The sequence below is a fragment of the Poromitra crassiceps genome (assembly GCF_964638095.1).
Source record: "Poromitra crassiceps genome assembly, chromosome: 2".
In the NCBI taxonomy this organism is placed as follows: Eukaryota; Metazoa; Chordata; class Actinopteri; order Beryciformes; family Melamphaidae; genus Poromitra; species Poromitra crassiceps.
In genome coordinates, this window is record NC_139624.1 from 2,153,444 (window position 1) to 2,171,605 (window position 18,162).

The 18,162-nt window shown below is 45.9% G+C and overlaps 1 protein-coding gene across 1 annotated transcript in view; it reads left to right on the forward strand.

Annotated features, from left to right (window-relative positions):
• Positions 1 to 18,162, forward strand: part of cand1 (cullin-associated and neddylation-dissociated 1) — a 128,744-nt gene that overhangs the window by 94,481 nt on the left and 16,101 nt on the right. Inside the window, exons 20-23 of the mRNA XM_083652168.1 lie at positions 3,935 to 4,070; positions 5,582 to 5,758; positions 11,364 to 11,459; positions 11,583 to 11,752. Coding sequence (XP_083508294.1) covers positions 3,935 to 4,070; positions 5,582 to 5,758; positions 11,364 to 11,459; positions 11,583 to 11,752 — 579 coding nt within the window. The remainder of the gene's footprint in view (positions 1 to 3,934; positions 4,071 to 5,581; positions 5,759 to 11,363; positions 11,460 to 11,582; positions 11,753 to 18,162) is intronic.

The window sequence follows — 18,162 nt, forward strand, 5'->3', positions numbered from 1 at the left end:
CGCTATAAAAGGAGCGAACTTACGGTTTCTGCTGCCGTTGGTGCGATCGCTGCAGTCCAAGACTCCAAATAAACTTCCATGCTGTATTATGTCCAGTCCACCACTTGCCCTCATGTAGCTTACTCGGCTAACGATATAGCTTTAAGTTTAGTTCACTTGATTGCCTCATTGTATGGGAAAATACGAACGTGTCTTCTCTTCAAACACGTCTTCAGCGGAGACTTCTCTTTGAGGGTGACATCATTGACCATATATGGACCAAAAGTGGAGCCTAGCGACCTAGCACATGGCTATTGTTTTGTTTACTACTGCCGTGGGTCCTTTGGGGGATCTACAATAGGCGACTAAGAATGTGCCTGACGAAAGATGTAGCTTAAAATACGTTCATAGACTAGAGAACATAATTAATATTATTTTTCCTCATTAATGATACATCGTTTCTACCGCCTGCAACCCATCTGCTATTAATCAGAATCTTTATTTTTATGATCCGCCCCGCCCACGAGGCGGGATATCCGCGGTTCACTATTGCATACGCAGCTCGGCTGCTGCGTGGCCTTGCCAGCCCTATTGACGCGCACTCAATGTCTCCCCCTCTCTCTCTCTCAGTCTCTCCCTCTCCCTCAGTCTCTCTCCCTCCTCCTCTCCCTCAGTCTCTCTTGTGAGCCTCAGACTGATGACATCACCAGTGATCTCACTCAACTATAGCCTCAGCCTTAAGCTTAGGACATACTCCAGGAAGGCAGCGCAAGGTGGAGCTCCGCAAACCAGGAGCGCACTCTGCGCTCGGGCCGAGATGTTCAGACTCAGAGCGCTGCTCAGAGCACTGCTGTTTACATAGTACAGTGAATGGCCCATGATAAAGTCAATGAAACTCGAATTAAAATCAATCTATTACAATCTTGTTATGCCTCCGCCGGCGATAGCCAGGCCAGAGGCATAATGGATCCGGGTGGTCCGTACGTCTGTCCGTCCGATGTTCGTTAACGCGATATCTGAGGAACGCTTTGACGGAATTTCATCAAATTTGCCTTAAACATCCACTTAGACTCAGGATGATCTGATTAGATTTTGGTGGTCAAAGGTCAAGGTCACTGTGACCTCTCGAACGCCATTTTCAAGCTTGTTAACGCGATATCTCAGGAATGCCTTGACGGAATTTAATCAAATTTGCCTCAAATGGCGATTTAGACTCAAGAATGAACTAATGGCGGAGGCATAAATCCGCGGTGCGGTCATTCTAGTTTTTATTGAATGTAAATAGGCCTAGATCTCTCTCAACCAGAGCATGTGAGCGGAGCGTGGCGCAAGCGGGGAGCGAAGCAGGGGGATTTTCCACTCGCAAAAAAGACGCTTTATTATCAAACCAGATCAAGGGGACAGATCCTGGATTGTTTATCTTCATTCGTGGTACAGGCCTCAGGTTACTGAAGATAATCCACAGATCTCGTTGTGAGCAGTTTCATGTAGGAACAATTTTCTTTCAACCAAACTACACCCGCTAGCTGCTAACTAGTTCCTACTAGGGATGTCGACGGTTAACCGTTAACCGGTTAACCGCCGACAACGTCATTGGTCGGTTAAGCATGTCGGTCAAACGGTTAATTTGCATATTAAATTGGCATACAACGTGTTGCCAATATGGTGTTTTTTTTCCTCCTTTGCTGTAAGCAATGTTAACAAGTAGTTACTGTAGCAGCAGGATATAGGAATTAACACATTCACTGCCAGCCTTTTTTTTTTTACTGTAGGTAGGTTCTGCCAGAGGTTTTTTTTTGAGGATTCTGGCTCATCTTTCAAGACCCGAGGATTCTTTTCTGCTAAGATTTTGTGAACACACAATATCTCAAAAGAACTAATAGAATGTGTGCTTTCTCTGTCTAAAAGAGTTAGTTTGTAGAGTTAGTAGTTATGTAAGCATTAGCAGTTGAATACAGCATGGTTTCAGCGTCTGGAAATTTATTCTGAGATAAACGGCTTTTTGTGAAATTCGATAGAACAGTCACTTTAACCATTCATTTTTGGCATCAGTAAGACGTCAGACATCTAAACAATAGTTTTGAACAGTAATTTCCTCCATAACAGCAGGAAACCCCCCTCTGCTTCCAACTCCTCCCTCCGTGGGCGTTCTCCTCCGCAGCGTTTGTCACAAGCGAGTGTTCTGCTGCTGCTGCTGCTGCTGCGAGTTTGAGCAGCCTCCCTCCCTGGCAGCGAGTGTGGATAGGGCTCACTTGTTTCTTGGGTTTGAGAGCTTTGATGAAGCTTTGTGCGATTCTAGGCTTTATGCTGCGTGTTTCAAAGTGTTTTCCACCCAGTCTATTTTTGGAATCCCCCACCGCCAGCTCCCAGCGCGAAAGTGAAAGCGTTTTCGCCAATCCATTTTACAGTAGAGAATGGTTTCCTCGCGCGTTTTGGCTCTGCTTTTCCTAGTGTGGAGAGCACTGTCGCCACTTAGTGGGTCCGTGGAATGGGTTTTACACGTTCGCTGACTCCAATATTTTTATAGGAGACGTGGGGAGCGTTGATCCACGTCCCACCGTCAAAAAAAAAATAAAAAAATTTAAGCCGAGATAACTCGTCTTTGGCAGTGAACCGTCGGATTCTGTAAGCCGAGATAACTCGTCAATGGCAGTGAACGTGTTAAAAGCTCCTGCCAGAACAACATTCATTTAGAGAAAGGCTTTTCCAAATGTTTGAGAGAAAAGTAGTGTGCATTGTCAGCAGCACTGACTTCTCTGTCCGCTCCACACATGCGCCACAGCCCCGCCCCCCTCTGCTTTGACCAGACAGGAGAAGTGCGATGCATTTCTCCCCTGACGCCCTGCCTGCCCTGTGCAGACTACAGCCAGCCAGTCACTCTGCTGCTTCTGTGTTCCAGCCGCTGTCATGAAACGGCTTTTCAGTTTGGTCAGGACAGGAGCGCATGGCCTGAAACCCGACACCTCGCTCACCTCACAGCGTTCAGCGTGCACTGCGCACGTCCGTGTCTGGAGTCAAACCTGATGGAACGTGCACATTACTTTTTCTTCAATGGTTCATTCGGTTTCACTCTCTCTCCCTCCCTCTCTGCATGTTCATCATGCACACGCATGCATACGCTCGCACTCAATGATCAAACAGTAGTTTTTTACCGTGTTACAAAAATGCAGACATGCGTCTAATTGACGATTGAAAAGTAACAATTAACGTTAGTCTTTACTGTCCAACACAGAGCAGTTCGGAGAAATTGTTTCACAACGAGAGACGGATTGTTTGTAGACTGCATTCATTGACACTTTCAAAGCCGGTGTGAAAGCAGCTACTGACAGCTGCATGCGGACTCGTCTTCATAATGACTGTTGTGGAGCCCTGCAACACAGAGAGCATAGCCCTCGTTGCGTGCGTGAAGACAGAGGGAGAAGGAGTGAGACCAAAAGCAGGTATTATATATTGCTAAAAGTAGAATATACTGTAGTGATGCACGCGTTGTCAGTGCGCCCTGCAGCCCCTGGGCTGTCGTCCACTCAAAGTACTTCACGGGGCGGCTGCGTGTCAATTGACGTGTCCTTAATATGCAAAGCGTGCAGCTCTAAGCAGTATAGCCTATCGGAGGAATGTTTTTGTTTAGATGGCTGGAGGATTCAACTTGTCTTTTCGTTTTGTTAATGTGTTTTCTTCTGCTTGTAGATGTAAAAATAAACGCTTTCTAATGAAAAAAAATCAAGCATTTGTTGTGGTAAGGGTTTAATGAACCACAGACAGTCAAAATGCGAATTTTAATCTTCTCGGTTAACCGACAATTGTCGGCTAATGAGGGTCGGTTGTCGGTCAAAGAAAATTATGATTTTCGACATCCCTAGTTCCTACATGAAACTGCAACTAGCAGCAACTATAATGAGTATGACTGTCTCTCACTCTGTCTGTCTGTCTGCCTGCCTGTCTGTCTGTCTCTCAGGTGAAGTCGGCAGCCTCCTATGCTCTGGGCAGTATCGCGGTGGGGAATCTTCCGGAGTATCTTCCCTTCGTCCTTCAGGAGATTTCCTCCTCCAAGCGGCAGTACCTGCTGTTGCACTCACTCAAGGAGATCATCGGTGTGTGTGTGGCTTAAGGTTTTAACCGTCACATGGTGTGTTTCTGCTGTGTTTCTGCTGTGCTGGTTTTATTTTGTGAGCAGGCTGTCAGCAGCACAGAGGTATGTTTCATCGCTAATAGGGCTGGGCGATATGACCAAAATCTCATATCCCGATATAAGTCATTTCATATCCCGATACCGATATATATCACGATATAGCATATTTTCTGTAAATTCTATTTATAGTTGATATAAAATGACCACATGGCCATTTATTTATGTAGCAGTTAAACCCGTTAAAATGTTGTCAAACCTCACAAAGGATACATGCATTCAGAATACAGATAAGCATGGCTATTCTTTACAACACAGATAATAATAATTAGTTGCAGGGCAGTAGAATGAAACACAAACTGAACCACGCCACCAGTTCGATTTTCAAAGAGGACACTAGCATTTGATGCGTTTGATTTAAGCACTAATTTGGAATCATATCTAAAAGCGGCCACTAGGCCGCAGTATTTCTTTAGTCAACGTCAAAATACCTACATGTTTAGTAGAAGAAGAATAAAACGGTAGAAGAAGAAGAACAACGTTAACCAACAGAACTCACCCAGGGAAAGCTAAATGCTAAAGCTAACGATAGAGGTTTTGTTGTCAGCCCTCAAGGGATTTCCTTGGGATGATGAGAGGAGATGTTTTGCCAGGTTTAACGTTAGGACACACGCAAATATGGATCAAACGCGGACTTAACACAGCGCAAATGCCTGGGTAGACTAGGCGGACGGAGTGGAGGTAACATCTCCCTGCTCTTTAGCCTACTCACTGCTGATTTGTGCCACTTATAAAGGACCGCAAGGGGCTTGTTGACACAGAGTCTGGTGCGTGTGGGGACTGTGGACGTGAGTAAAAAAGAAAACAGAATGAAGAAAGCACAGCGTCATCCAAATGACGGACAATATTGTGTAAAGAGTGTGATTTGCAACACAACGATATAAACGATAGAGCATCATATCAGACAAAATACATTTTCTATCGTCCAGACGAAATATATTGTCATATCGCCCAGCCCTAATCGCTAATTCATGTTCTCTCTATTATATAATGCGCTGTGTGTCAGAAAATAAGCTTTTGAGTAGATATAAATACAATCATTTCAGACCCCCCGTTTTCCTCATTTTCAGGTTGCAGTTCAAACTGATTATGGTTTCTGCTGATGCTAATCAAACCGAAGTTGTCAGGATGACTTAAACATCATATTTAAAGCTGGACATAAGGTCCAGGGTGTAAAAAACAACAGTACACTCAAACTGCTGATTGGTTTGGGACAGCTCTTAATATGGAGAACCCTCCACATGAGCGCGCAAACGGAGGGGGAGTGGATAGGCCTAGGGGCTGGTTTGAGATTGGGCCTGTGTGTCTCTCTCTCCAGCTCTCCTGATTGGCCCAGACAATCGGCATGATGTTTACTGGTGCCTTGTTTACGTTCTTAATGAGTCAATTGTTGTGTTAATGTGTGTGTGTATGTAGGCTCGGCCTCTGTCTCTGGGCTGAAGCCCTATGTGGAGTCAGTGTGGTCTCTGCTGCTGAAGCACTGTGAGTGTGCGGAGGAGGGGACGCGGAACGTGGTGGCCGAGTGTCTGGGCAAGCTGACCCTGATCGACCCCGAGACGCTGCTGCCACGGCTCAAGACCTACCTGCTGTCAGGTAATCAGTGCAGACCTGCCAACGTGCACACATTGTTTGTACCAGGCATGCATTTTGACATGGAAGTATGCTGGTACAATTTGTCACTTGAAACTACGCAAAAATGCATTGATGCCTGTTAATTCAATGGTGCACATGCAATATCCAAGTGTGCCCTGTGTGGTGAATCCTACTTCATCCTGCAGCCATAACCAGACCAATCCAACCGACGAAAGCAATGAGTCTAGCCAATCAGAGGCAGAGGAGGGCGGGTCATGACTGCCTTCAACTCCTAGTAGTGGGCGTGCAAGCAGTTGTTTTTTTTCGCCTCTCGAACATGGCTGCTGCGGTCTTGTCAAACGTCCACAGGTTGTGGACACAGCAGATGCACAGAGCGAAATGTGGAATTACTTTGCTGACAGTCGGGGCAAACCCGTGGACACAACACAGCCTTTCTGTAAATGATGTTTCGAAGTAGCGCAGGCGAAGGCAGCCAACACGCCCAACTTCAAATATCTCGCCGACAGACCCCGACTTGTTCAAAGAGTGACAGGTTAGCGAATGTGATAACGTAATTATATGCCCTCAAATCAAACGAGTTATTTTGTTACAAGCAAACTTTTTTCATCATCGGCGTTTGACAAGGAAATTAAGGCTGCATTCAGTGATGTTTTTGTGTTCAAATAAGTGTTAAATGGCTCTATATTCTGACAGCAATCACTGAAATAGGGTTTGGTCAGTGACTTGGGGAACCCCCAATCCCCCACTGTCCTCTATCTCTCTCCTGTAGTCCTGCAGGCAGGGCGGACGTAACTCCTGACGGCCCGGCCACATCTACGCGTCGTTTGACGCGGGCTGACGCTGCTGCCCATCCACTTTGTATTGGAACATGCTGCTCGACGCCTCGCAAAGCATGCTGGGAGACCAAGCGACGCGAGCAGCATGTTCCAATACAAAGTGGATGGGCAGCAGCGTCAGCCCGCGTCAAACGACGCGTAGATGTGGCCGGGCCGTGACCAGCAGCACCGCACCACTGCTGTGCAACACACATCCCCATCCCCCCCACTCCCCGCCCGCTCTACTCAGCCAAAGAACATGGCCCTTTTCCTTATGTATAGAAACAACAATCACTCATGTCTAGAAGGGTAAAACCGGTAAATACCCTGGGCATACTGGGCATGGTCCAGACTAGGGATGGGTACCGAGACCCGGTACCAGACGGGGCCGGATTTCGGGATACCGGAGGATCAATAAGCTTTCACGTTAACGGTTCTCTTATCGGTACTGGAGTGGATAAATTAAGAAAATATATTTCCTATAGGCTATATAATTGCTAAATAAACGTTAGGTTATCTTGCACATTTTATCTCACCAACTCCGTAAGACAGGCCTATGATGTGTTTTTTGCGATTTCCGAACAAGAAAAGGGATAATCTTTTCCGCGTTACTCTCCGTCAGACGAGAGAGACACAGCCAGCCAAGACGAGAGGAGTGAGGACTGAGAGAGGGGAGGGGCTGGGGGCGTGCCTGAGACCACCCACCACACGCATGCACAGGCAACAGGGAAGGAAAGCAGGCAGATAGGCAGACTGCACCAACATAGAGTAAATAAGGTGGTGGAGTGGAGCGATAACAACGCTCTCTTAATCAATGCAAAAAAGACAGCAGAGATTGTTTTTGGGTCTCCACCTGACACACACAGCTCCTCTGTTACTATCCATAACCAACAGATCAAACAGGTATGCTCCTTCACATACCTAGGAGTAACAATAGACCACCTGCTGTCATGGAAAGACCACGTAGACTCCCTGTGTAAGAAAACAAAGCAAAGACTATATTTTCTTCACCGGTTAAGATCTTTTGGTGCTAGTAAACAGATTCTTCTATTATTTTTTACTTCAGTGATTATGAGTGTTTTACAGTACTGCAGTACCACCTGGTATGTATGCCTGTCTGTTACCTTAAAATCACAACTACTAAGACAGATGAATATTTGTTCAAAAATTGTAGGTAAACCACTGCATAGTCTATGAGTCTACATACGTCAACACTACAGTGTATTAAGGTTAGCTAGAAATATTGCCTCAAACACTAAGCATGAAGACTATGAACTCCTGCCCTCTGGCAGGAGATACTTAATCCCAACTTTTAAGAAGGTCAGACTAAGAAAGTCCTTTATACATCAGTCGATCCTGAGGCTTAATCAAGAACATGGCCGAGGGTCAGTGGAGCAGTAGTCTCTCCCCAGACTCAAATATTACGTTGAATCGCTGTGCTCCGCATACTAGCTCTGCAGCATGCAGTAACGTAGTGTATCAGCGTAAGCACTCTCATGGGTCTGGCGTCGAGACTAGTGGAGCAGTGACCAGTGCTCTCTGTGTGCTGTATGTGTGTCATGTATCTTTGTATTTTTGGTTTTGTTCTCTTTGTCATGTGTTTGTGCATGGGACTGCCGCTGTCTTGCAAGACAAATTTCAGTGTGAACTGACAATAAAGTATATCGTATCGTATCGTATAGACAATAGACATGCAACTGAGCAGAGCACACGTTAAGAATGGCTGAAAGAACGAAGCGATCTAAAGTGTGGTTGTACTTCACTCGAGTCGATGGTGACAAATTCACGTTGTCACAAGTGCAATAAATCCTTCACTAGTAAAGGTGGAAACACGAGCAATTTGTCTAAACACTTAGCGAAAGTGCATCACATTCAAACGGAGAAATGCACAGTTTTTGACAAGCTAGCTCGCCCTCCATCATCTCCTGTCAATGATGCCACGGTTGTGTTACCCAGTCTACCTCATCAGGTAACTATGTGAACATGGTCATGATTAAGACAAGAGTAGTGAAACATTTCCCAACTGTTTGGGTGTGTTAATCATCATAAATCCAGTCTGATATAAATCGTCAGGTGACGGTCATCATCTCAGTTGTCGTTCAGAAATGTTACTTTCAGAGCAGGGGGGGGATATTTAGTGATTTAGGGGGAAGTGTAGCAGCAGACAGATACTGTCTTGCTTTATTTTTATGATGCTTTCAGTTTCCCTAGCTGAATGTTGCTATTAACACAGTGTGGTAGAAGGATATTTTAGGATATTTAAATGAATAATAAAAACGCACCCATTAAGATTTTGCTACTTTTTTTTGTTAAAGCTGAGCCTGCAGCTACAATGATTAAGAACCAGCCCAGTCCCACTCCCACCCCTCCTCCCTCTACTGCTGGTCCAAACACAAACCCCTTCACCATGGCAGCTAGTGGGAGAATGACTGAGGAAATGATAAATGAGTGCCACCTAACTGTGACCAGGTTCATTTCCCCCCCCCCCCCCCCCCCCCCTTCTCCTCTTAAAAATAACAAAAAGAACCGACAACAACCAGTCCCATTTGTTTTGGGGGGGTTTTCTCTTAAAAATAACAAAGTACCGTTAAAGTACCGGATCGATAAGCAGTATCGATAAGAGTACTAGTATCGTTAATTCCTTAACGATACCCATCCCTAGTCCAGACTTCATGTTTAGAAATGGCTCAATAATGGGCCCCAGAAGATTTTCAGATTTCAAAGTGGGCTCCGGCATTCTTAAAGGGGGACTAACCCCCTAGATATGTATCAGAACAGTGATTTGAAAATACCTATGGAAAAAACCAAGAAATGACATATGCTCTTGTCTATACTAAACTCTTTGGCTGTGTTTAAGTCCAGATTTCTTTTCGGAAATCGACGCCATTACAGTTTGCCTACCGCCTCAAAAATAATTTTTTTGAGAGGGGCAATATCTTTATAAATATCAACAACTAGCCAACGCTGGTGGCATGTATGGAAAGAGTGTTGCTCAAAATTGTTGATAGTTATATCAATTTGGTAATTCAGTGGCGAACTAGAAATTTAATTATTTTTCTGCATGTATCTCTATGGCAGGTGTCAAAACTACGTTACGAGAGCAAAGTGACATGGGCTCGTTACAGCATCACCGCACAATAGGAGAAACCCCCCGCTCTGGGGTAACACAATGCGATATTTCTCCACGTCATTCCCTCGTACAACTAGCGATAAACCGCGCAATGAAATCTGTTTTTAATTTGCATTTTGGGGCTTTTCATGATTCTTGTTAAAAGTTGTGCAAAAGTTTTCCTCTCAGCGCAGTTGCAGGCTGCGCCCTGGCTGGCGAAACAGCCTGGCTCCTCCATGCATGGGGCGCTCTGTAACCTCACGGAGCAACAAACAAACACAGACAGAAATAGCTGGTGTGCGATTTTTCTTTGTGCGATTGAGGGAATCCCGCATCTTTTTGCGAAGGTGCGACTGGACAGGACGCTTTTCACAGACGGGCACAGTAGCTGAGTAGCCTGTCGGATCTCTCCTCCTCCTCCTCCGCCCATTCACAGTCTGTCTGCTGTGCGGCGTGTGCGCGCCCCCGCGGGTGCATGAGAGTGCAGACTCTCCCGTTTGACTGGCCGAGAGAAAGTGCTTCCAAGTCGGACTGATAATATAAACAACATAATTAGAGCTTATCCAGGTAAGATATTTATAATGTAATGACACATTCAGCGATAAACTGTCTACAATGAAGACATATGTCAAATATGACAACGTGGTGTTCAGTATTTTAAGAGCACAGGAGCTACTTGCTTGATCAAACGGTCAAACCCAATCCGCGCAGCAAAACGGAGTCTTGACTTGACTTGGAGCACACACACACAGACACACCGAGAGAGCCCAGCTTCTGCTGCGCGCGCACCCGGAGCTTGGCGCTAGTGCATGAGGTTTTACAGTACGACTCTCTCGCCTGCCTGGGCTGGAGACAGCTGCTTCCAACTCGGACTGATAATATATACATCATCATTCGAGCTTATCCAGGTAAGATATTAATAAAGTAGTGACACATTCAGCGGGAAACTAACTATAATTAAGACATGTGCCAACTTTGACGACGTTTGGTTCAGTATTTTAAGAGCAAACTTCAATAGGAATAGGCTTGGAGTTCTGATGAGCCGAAAGGGTACAGTGGGGGTAGGGGAGTAATTATCTTGAAATCCCATAGTCTTTGGGGGCACTGTGACGTCAGTGTGCCCCTAATCTCCCATTCATTTGAGAGAAGAAAAAAAAAGCAGTGTTCGACCCTTAGAGGGCGCTTATGCCAGTTATGCTGCTGAAAAATGATACAAATGGTAAAATGGCAACAGTTTGGTGTCAAATGTGGAGATTTTGACCAGAATTCTTCACACATCACCCCCAAAGTCATATATATTGGTTAAAAGCTGAAAAAAAGTGTTTTGGGGGTTAGTTACACTTTAAGTTTGGGAACCCCTGCCGTAGAACATACCCTCAATAACTGTTGAAGACCAGCACTACATGGAGAGAAAAACACTGTACATGAGGTGGTTAATGAGAGAATTCCACATCCATTTAACTGCATTAATGGATCATCCAGAGAGATGTTAAAAAACAACATGAGACAATATACTGCCGTGAGGAACTCCTTTATTCACATGGAGCAGATACAGTTTCCCCATTTAACAGAAAACCAAAATTCTCACGAGAAATCTAGGAACCCCGATCTAATATGAGACTGAATTTGATAGATGTGTGTGTCTGTCTCTGTGTGTGTGTGTGTGTGTGTGTGTGTACAGGTTCGTCCTATGCCAGGAGTTCAGTGGTCACGGCAGTAAAGTTCACAATCTCCGACCAGCCACAGCCCATCGACCCACTGCTCAAGAACTGTATAGGTAACACACACACACTCCTTACCATTCACAGCATCTGAATCCTCCAACCTGCATCATGTGACCGAAACCATAACTCCCACCCCCCTCTCTCTACCCCCCCTCTCTGATTGGCCGCTTTGCCAGGTGACTTCCTGAAGACTCTGGAGGACCCGGACCTGAACGTGCGTCGCGTTGCCTTGGTAACATTCAACTCTGCAGCCCATAATAAGCCCAGTCTGATCAGGGAGCTGCTAGACTCGGTCCTGCCACACCTGTACAACGAGACCAAAGTCAGGAAGGAGCTGATCCGAGAGGTGAGCAACTAATAGATATCCTTATCATCATCATCATCAGTATATGGGAGCTGGGGCTCTGTCTGTTTCTCTCTCTGTCCCACTGTGATTGTCCCACTGTGATGTCATAAATCCCACAGTGACATCATCCGTGATGTCATAAATCCCACTGTGACATCATCCGTGATGTCATAGATCCCACTGTGACATCCGTGATGTCATAAATCCCACTGTGACATCATCAGTGATGTAATAGACCAAATCACTGTGACGTCACCATGTAAACAACATTTACTTCCGGGTACCACTTCGGGAAGGCGCCAGGTTTAAATTTGTGTGTTGTCAAATAAATGCTGTCAAACCCTCTCGTTGTTTTCGGCCGACTACTTTCAATTTAACACATTCACTGCCAGCCTTTTTTTTTTTACTGTAGGTAGCTTTTGCCAGAGGGTTTTTTTGAGGATTCTGGCTCATTTTACAAGAGCCAAGGATAATTTTCTGCTTGGACTTTGTGAACACAAAGTTCACAAAAGTACTAATAGAATGTGTGCTTTCTCTGTCTAAAAGAGTTACCGTAGTTTGTAGAGTTAGTAGTTATGTAGATATTAGCCGTTGAGTACAGCATGGTTTCAGCGTCTGAGACAAAAAGCTGAGATAATCGCAGTTTTGTGAAATTCAATATCAAACAGTCACTTTAACCATTTATTTTTGGCATCAGTGAGACATCAGACATAAACAATATAGTTCTGAACAGTAATTTCCTCCATAGCAGCACCCGCACCCCCTCTCCTTACAACTCCTCCCTCCGTGGGCGTGTCTGGTGGATTTCAGCAGCGTTTGTCAGTCACAAGCCAGTCTCTCCTGCCTGTCTGAGCAGTGAGCAGCAGCCTCCCTCTCTGGCGGCCCCTCGTCGGCGAGCGTGGATGTGGCTTAATCCGTTCTTGGATTTTCGGTTGAGAGCTTTGACGAAGCCTTGTGTGACTCTAGGCTTTATGCTGCGCGCTTCAAAGTGTGCTTTCCACCCAGTCCACCTTTGGAACCCCCCACCGCCGTGCGCCCGTGTGAAAGGTTTTCGCCTACAGTATGAGAATGAGGTTCGTTCGCTTCTGGGTCCTCGGTTGAGCTCAGCTGGAATGCGTGCGTTTCTGGCCAAACAACACTCAATAGTCTGAGCACCGTCGCCACTCAGTGGGTCGGCGGAATGGATTGCACACGCCCGGCGGCTCTAACAGTATAATAGAAGATGCAAAAGGGCCAGATCAACGATCCACCGTCAAAAAAAAAAAATCGATTCTGAAAACGTGTTAACACGTTGTTGGCAGTCAACAGCTGGATTCTGAAAACGTGTTAACACGTTGTTGGCAGTGAACGTGTTAAATGTTCAAACGGTTGGTAAACATGCTTGTCCGACGTATCTAGCCTTTCTTCAGTGTTTGTTTTATGTAGTGTTAGCTAGCTAATAACGTGTGTTTACAACTGTCAAACTCGCTGTTTTTTTGCAGACTCGTTAACGTTACGTTACAGACAGAGGCTACTGACGCCGCTCGGATACAGCTCGGAAACCCGGATGTTGTAGCTGTAGTAAGCCTGTGCCGCCGAATCCAGAGTTCTCTTTGCTCATGTTTGCCCTTTGCAGAGGGAATTCTGAATAATCCAAATCTTGACCCGCTCTTTATGGTCACTGGACACCCAACAACACAACACGAACAAACCATTTTTGCCTTCTTTGTCTGTTTTTGTCTTCAACACATCAGTTTGTGCGGAGGTAACCGGAACCAGGGGTAACCGGAAGTAAATGTAAACATCCCCGGTGATTTGGTCTATAAATCCCACTGTGACATCATCAGTGATGTAATAAATCTGACATCATCAGTGATGCTGGTCTCATTGGCCACACAGCAGCCAAGTTGCGGGCAAGGTGCGAATGCCAGCTGCAAGCTGCAAGCGAGCCCGCAGAGCGGGCGAGCGTAGGAATCTAATATAAAAGGGAGCAAGTGAGCAATATCTATCTGTTTAAATCTTGGTCCCACTGATGATGTCACAATGTCTATGACATCATCAGTGACAGCATTTTGACCAAAATCTCTTATGACATCACTGATCAGGTCAGAGGCACTGATGTTGTCATAGGCATTTATTGTATTGTGACATCATCAGTGACAGTGATGTCATCAGTGATGCGAAGTTGAGCAATTGTGCGCATGCCAATAGAGCAGGCGAGGCCACACAGCAGCAGCCGAGCTGCGTGCGGCGACCTCGTGGCAGATAAATATAAATATACAGCTCTATATACAGACATTTTTATTTTAATTTATATAATCACAAGTCCGATTTTCTGAATGAACTGTGCATTTGCTTCAGTTGCAACAGTCAGGAAGTTGACTTCATTAGAAAGAGTTTAAATGCAAGTTGTGAAACTCTACAGTCAGTGAGAGTCAAGTCAAGTCAAGTTTATTTATATAGCCCTAATTCACAAGCATGTCTCAGAGGGCTTCACAGAAAGTATGTCTAGCTAATTCTAGCTAACACACAGTAACAAGAATATACAGAATAAAGATAACATTTGAACATTTGAAGAAAGCAGGAGAGTGGAGGAGGGAGGGAGAGGGAGGAGAGGGGGGAGGTGGGGAGAAAATAGGAAATGTGGAGGAGGAGAGAACAGAGGAGGAGAGATGAGGGTGCAGGGGAGGGAGAGCCAGGGTAGGGGTAGGGTCTAGGGTTGGGGGAGGGGAGGGAGTAGGATACGGGCCCGGATTAGGGCGAGGGTGGGAATGGGAAATGTGGAGGAGGAGAGAACAGAGAAGGAGAGGTGGGAGGGTGCAGGGGAGGGAGAGCAGGGGGAATGTGAGAGGGAGGAGAGGGCAGAGAGGAGGAGAGAACAGAGAAGGAGAGGTGGGAGGGGGCAGGGGAAGGAGAGCAGCGGGAATGTGAGAGAGGGGAGAGGACAGAGAGAACAGAGAAGGAGAGGTGGAAGGGTACAGGGGAGGTAGAGTAGAGGTAGGGTCTAGGGTGGAGGGAGGGAGTAGGATACGGGCCCGGATTAGGGCGAGGGTGGGGAGAAAATGGGAAATGTGGAGGAGGAGAGAACAGAGAAGGAGAGGTGGGAGGGTGCAGGGGAAGGAGAGCAGGGGGAATGTGAGAGAGGGGGGAGGACAGAGAGGAGGAGAGAGGCAGAGAAGGAGAGGTGGGAGGGTGCAGGGGAAGGAGAGCAGGGGGAATGTGAGAGAAGGGAGAGCAGGAAGTGGCAGGGATTCAGGAAAATAGGGGAGAAGAGGAGAAGGAGCAGAGGGGGGGAGAAGGAGGAGAGAGCAGGAGAAGGGAGGGGGGGCGGTGGGATGTGGGGGAGGAAAGAGCATGGAAAGAGAGGAGAACAGGAAGGGGGAAGAAGGGAAGAAGCGGGGGAAGGGGGAAAGAGAGGGGGGGGGGGGGGGGGGGAGATCAGACAACTGACTACTCTAAGCATTAACCAGAGCTAACTGGGACATAGTATCTAGCTAATCTACAGCCTAATCTGGCCTATCCTACCCTGCTCTAGTCTGATTTTAGCCTGAACACTATAACAGGTCAGCCTTAGGCTGTAGCTAATCTATCGCCTACCTAAGCTGTTCTAAACCAACCGGCAGCCCTCGACCAGTGATGAAGAGCACCGATGCCCCCCGACCCGGCCCCCGCCCACATAAGGCGTGGGAGGGAAGGCCAGGCCGGGACACAGCGGCACCCCCTCACCCCCAGTGAACGCATAGTGACTGAGAGCGTGAGAGCAGGCCACGCGGGGGACGGGCCCACCCAGGCCACAGCAGCGGACCCCCATCCGGGGACTCCCCTCCGAGACAGGCCGAGAGATGCCGGGCTAAACCATGCACAGAGTTTCCGATAATGAAACTCTGTGAATGGTTTATTATGGAAATAAAATTTACAAGAGAACAGAAAATTGAAAATGTAAAAAAGAGTCCAACAGAAGGGATATAAAAATGTAATTTTTAAATTATCCTAAGATCAGGGAAGGGAGTTGAAAATCTAAAAAGTAGAGTCCAAAAAGAAATAGAAAATGTAGTCTTTAAGTGTTCGTAGGTTTAGAGAATACTAGTTAATTAGCTAGGTGAAAAAAGGGGTAACAAGATTGGGAGTTCCATGAGGATGATCTGAGGAATCCATGAGTCCGCGTTGGTGACATGGATTAAGAGGAGGGGAGGGGAGGATAGGAGTCGGAGGTGATGATTAAGAGGAGGGGAGGATAGGAGTTGGAGGTGATGATGAGGCGGCGGGGGGGGGGGGGGCTGGGGGGGCGCCCCCCCCTTCCCTTAGGCAAGCAGGTGACCAGGATGATGAGGATAGGGGTCGGTGATGGTGATGAGCCCGGGGTGTCAGACAGTAGAAGGAGTAGTGGGTAGATGGCCTAGAGTGACGACAGGTGGCTAGGGCGATGACGGCCGGACCTAGGGCTGCAGCGGTGGGGTGTACGTCAGGCCAATGAAGGACACCTGAGGGGGAGAGAGAGAAGAGAGCGGGGGAATCTGCGCAGAGGTGGAACTAACTCTATAGACAACAATAAAATTAGGTCAAATCAAAATTTATTAGGATTATTTAGGATGACTAATATTATACTGCTAATTCAGGTCTAGGTAGTCTAGGTCTAAGTTTAGACTGATACTGCTGGCTTGTGATAGCCCGCTCAGCAGTTCAGGACTAGGTTTATTCACCAGCTAAAATCTATCTGAGCTACTGGATCGGCTGATGCCATATTATTAAATTAGGTCAAGTCTAAGTTTATACTGATACTGCTGGCTTGAGATAGCCCGCTCAGCAGTTCAGGACTAAGTTTATTCACCAGCTATTTGATTTTATATCTGAGCTACTGGGTCGGCTGATGCCATATTATTAAATTAGGTCAAGTCTAAGTTTATACTGATACTGCTGGCTTGAGATAGCCCGCTCAGCAGTTCAGGACTAAGTTTATTCATCAGCTATTTGATTTTATATCCGAGCTACTGGATTGGCTGATGCCATATTATTAAATTAGGTCAAGTCTAAGTTTATATTGATACTGCTGGCTTGTGATAGCCCGCTCAGCAGTTCAGGACTAAGTTTATTCACCAGCTATTTGAATTTATATCTGAGCTATTGGATCGGCTGATGCCATATTATTAAATTAAATTAGGTCAAGTCTAAGTTTATACTGATACTGCTGGCTTGAGATAGCCCGCTCAGCAGTTCAGGACTAAGTTTATTCACCAGCTATTTGATTTTATATCTGAGCTACTGGATCGGCTGATGCCATATTATTAAATTAGGTCCAGTCTAAGTTTATACTGATACTGCTGGCTTGAGATAGCCCGCTCAGCAGTTCAGGACTAAGTTTATTCACCAACTATTTGATTTTCTATCTAGGCTACTGGGTCGACTGATGCCATATTATTTAAATTAGGTCAAGTCTAAGTTTATACTGATATTGCTGGCTTGAGACAGCCCGCTCAGCAATTCAGGATTGTATGTACTCAAGAGCTAATAAATATTTCTAGAGAATGACATCATCAAACATAACCATCAAGCACAACCAAATGATTGGGAGAATAAATGGGTTTTGAGTCTAGTTTTGAAGATTTCAATGGAGCCAGCTTCCCTAACTGACAGAGGAAGCTGGTTCCAGAGATGTGGAGCACGGTAAGAAAATGCTCTGCTACCTGCTGATTTTTTCTTAATTTTAGGGACGGTAAGATAATTACCGTCCTGTGAGCGGAGAGTACGCGTGGGAACATAAGGAATGATTAGCTCAGATAAGTACGGAGGTGCGAGCCCGTGCAAAGATTTATAGGTTAACAGAAGCACCTTAAAGTCTGATCTGGCCTGAATTGGGAGCCAGTGGAGGGAGATTAAGACCGGAGTTATATGATCAAACTTCTTAGTTCTAGTTAGAATTCTAGCAGCGGCGTTTTGCACGAGTTGTAATTTATTTGTGCTACAAAGTGGAAGGCCAGAGAATAAGACATTACAGTAATCGAGTCTAGATGAAACAAAGGCGTGTATTAAGGTTTCGGCATCCGTTGCATTTAGCAAGGGACGGATCTTTGAGATATTGCGAAGATGAAAGAAAGCTATTTTAGTGATGTCCTTAATGTGAGCATCGAATGACAGAGTAGGATCAAAGGTAACACCTAGGTTTTTCACCTTTGAGTTTGGAGTAATTACGCAGTTCTCAATGTTCAGACTAAGATCAGTGAGAAATGGAAGTTGGGTTTTTGGGCCAACAACTAGTAGTTCAGTTTTGTTGGCGTTTAGTCGTAAGAAATTATTTGACATCCAATCTGTAACAGCGATTAAGCAGGATTCAAGATTAGCGAGTTTAGAGCGATCGTCTGGTCTAATTGGTATATAAATTTGGGTATCGTCGGCATAACAGTGGAAGTTAATGCCATATCTACGGAAAATTTCGC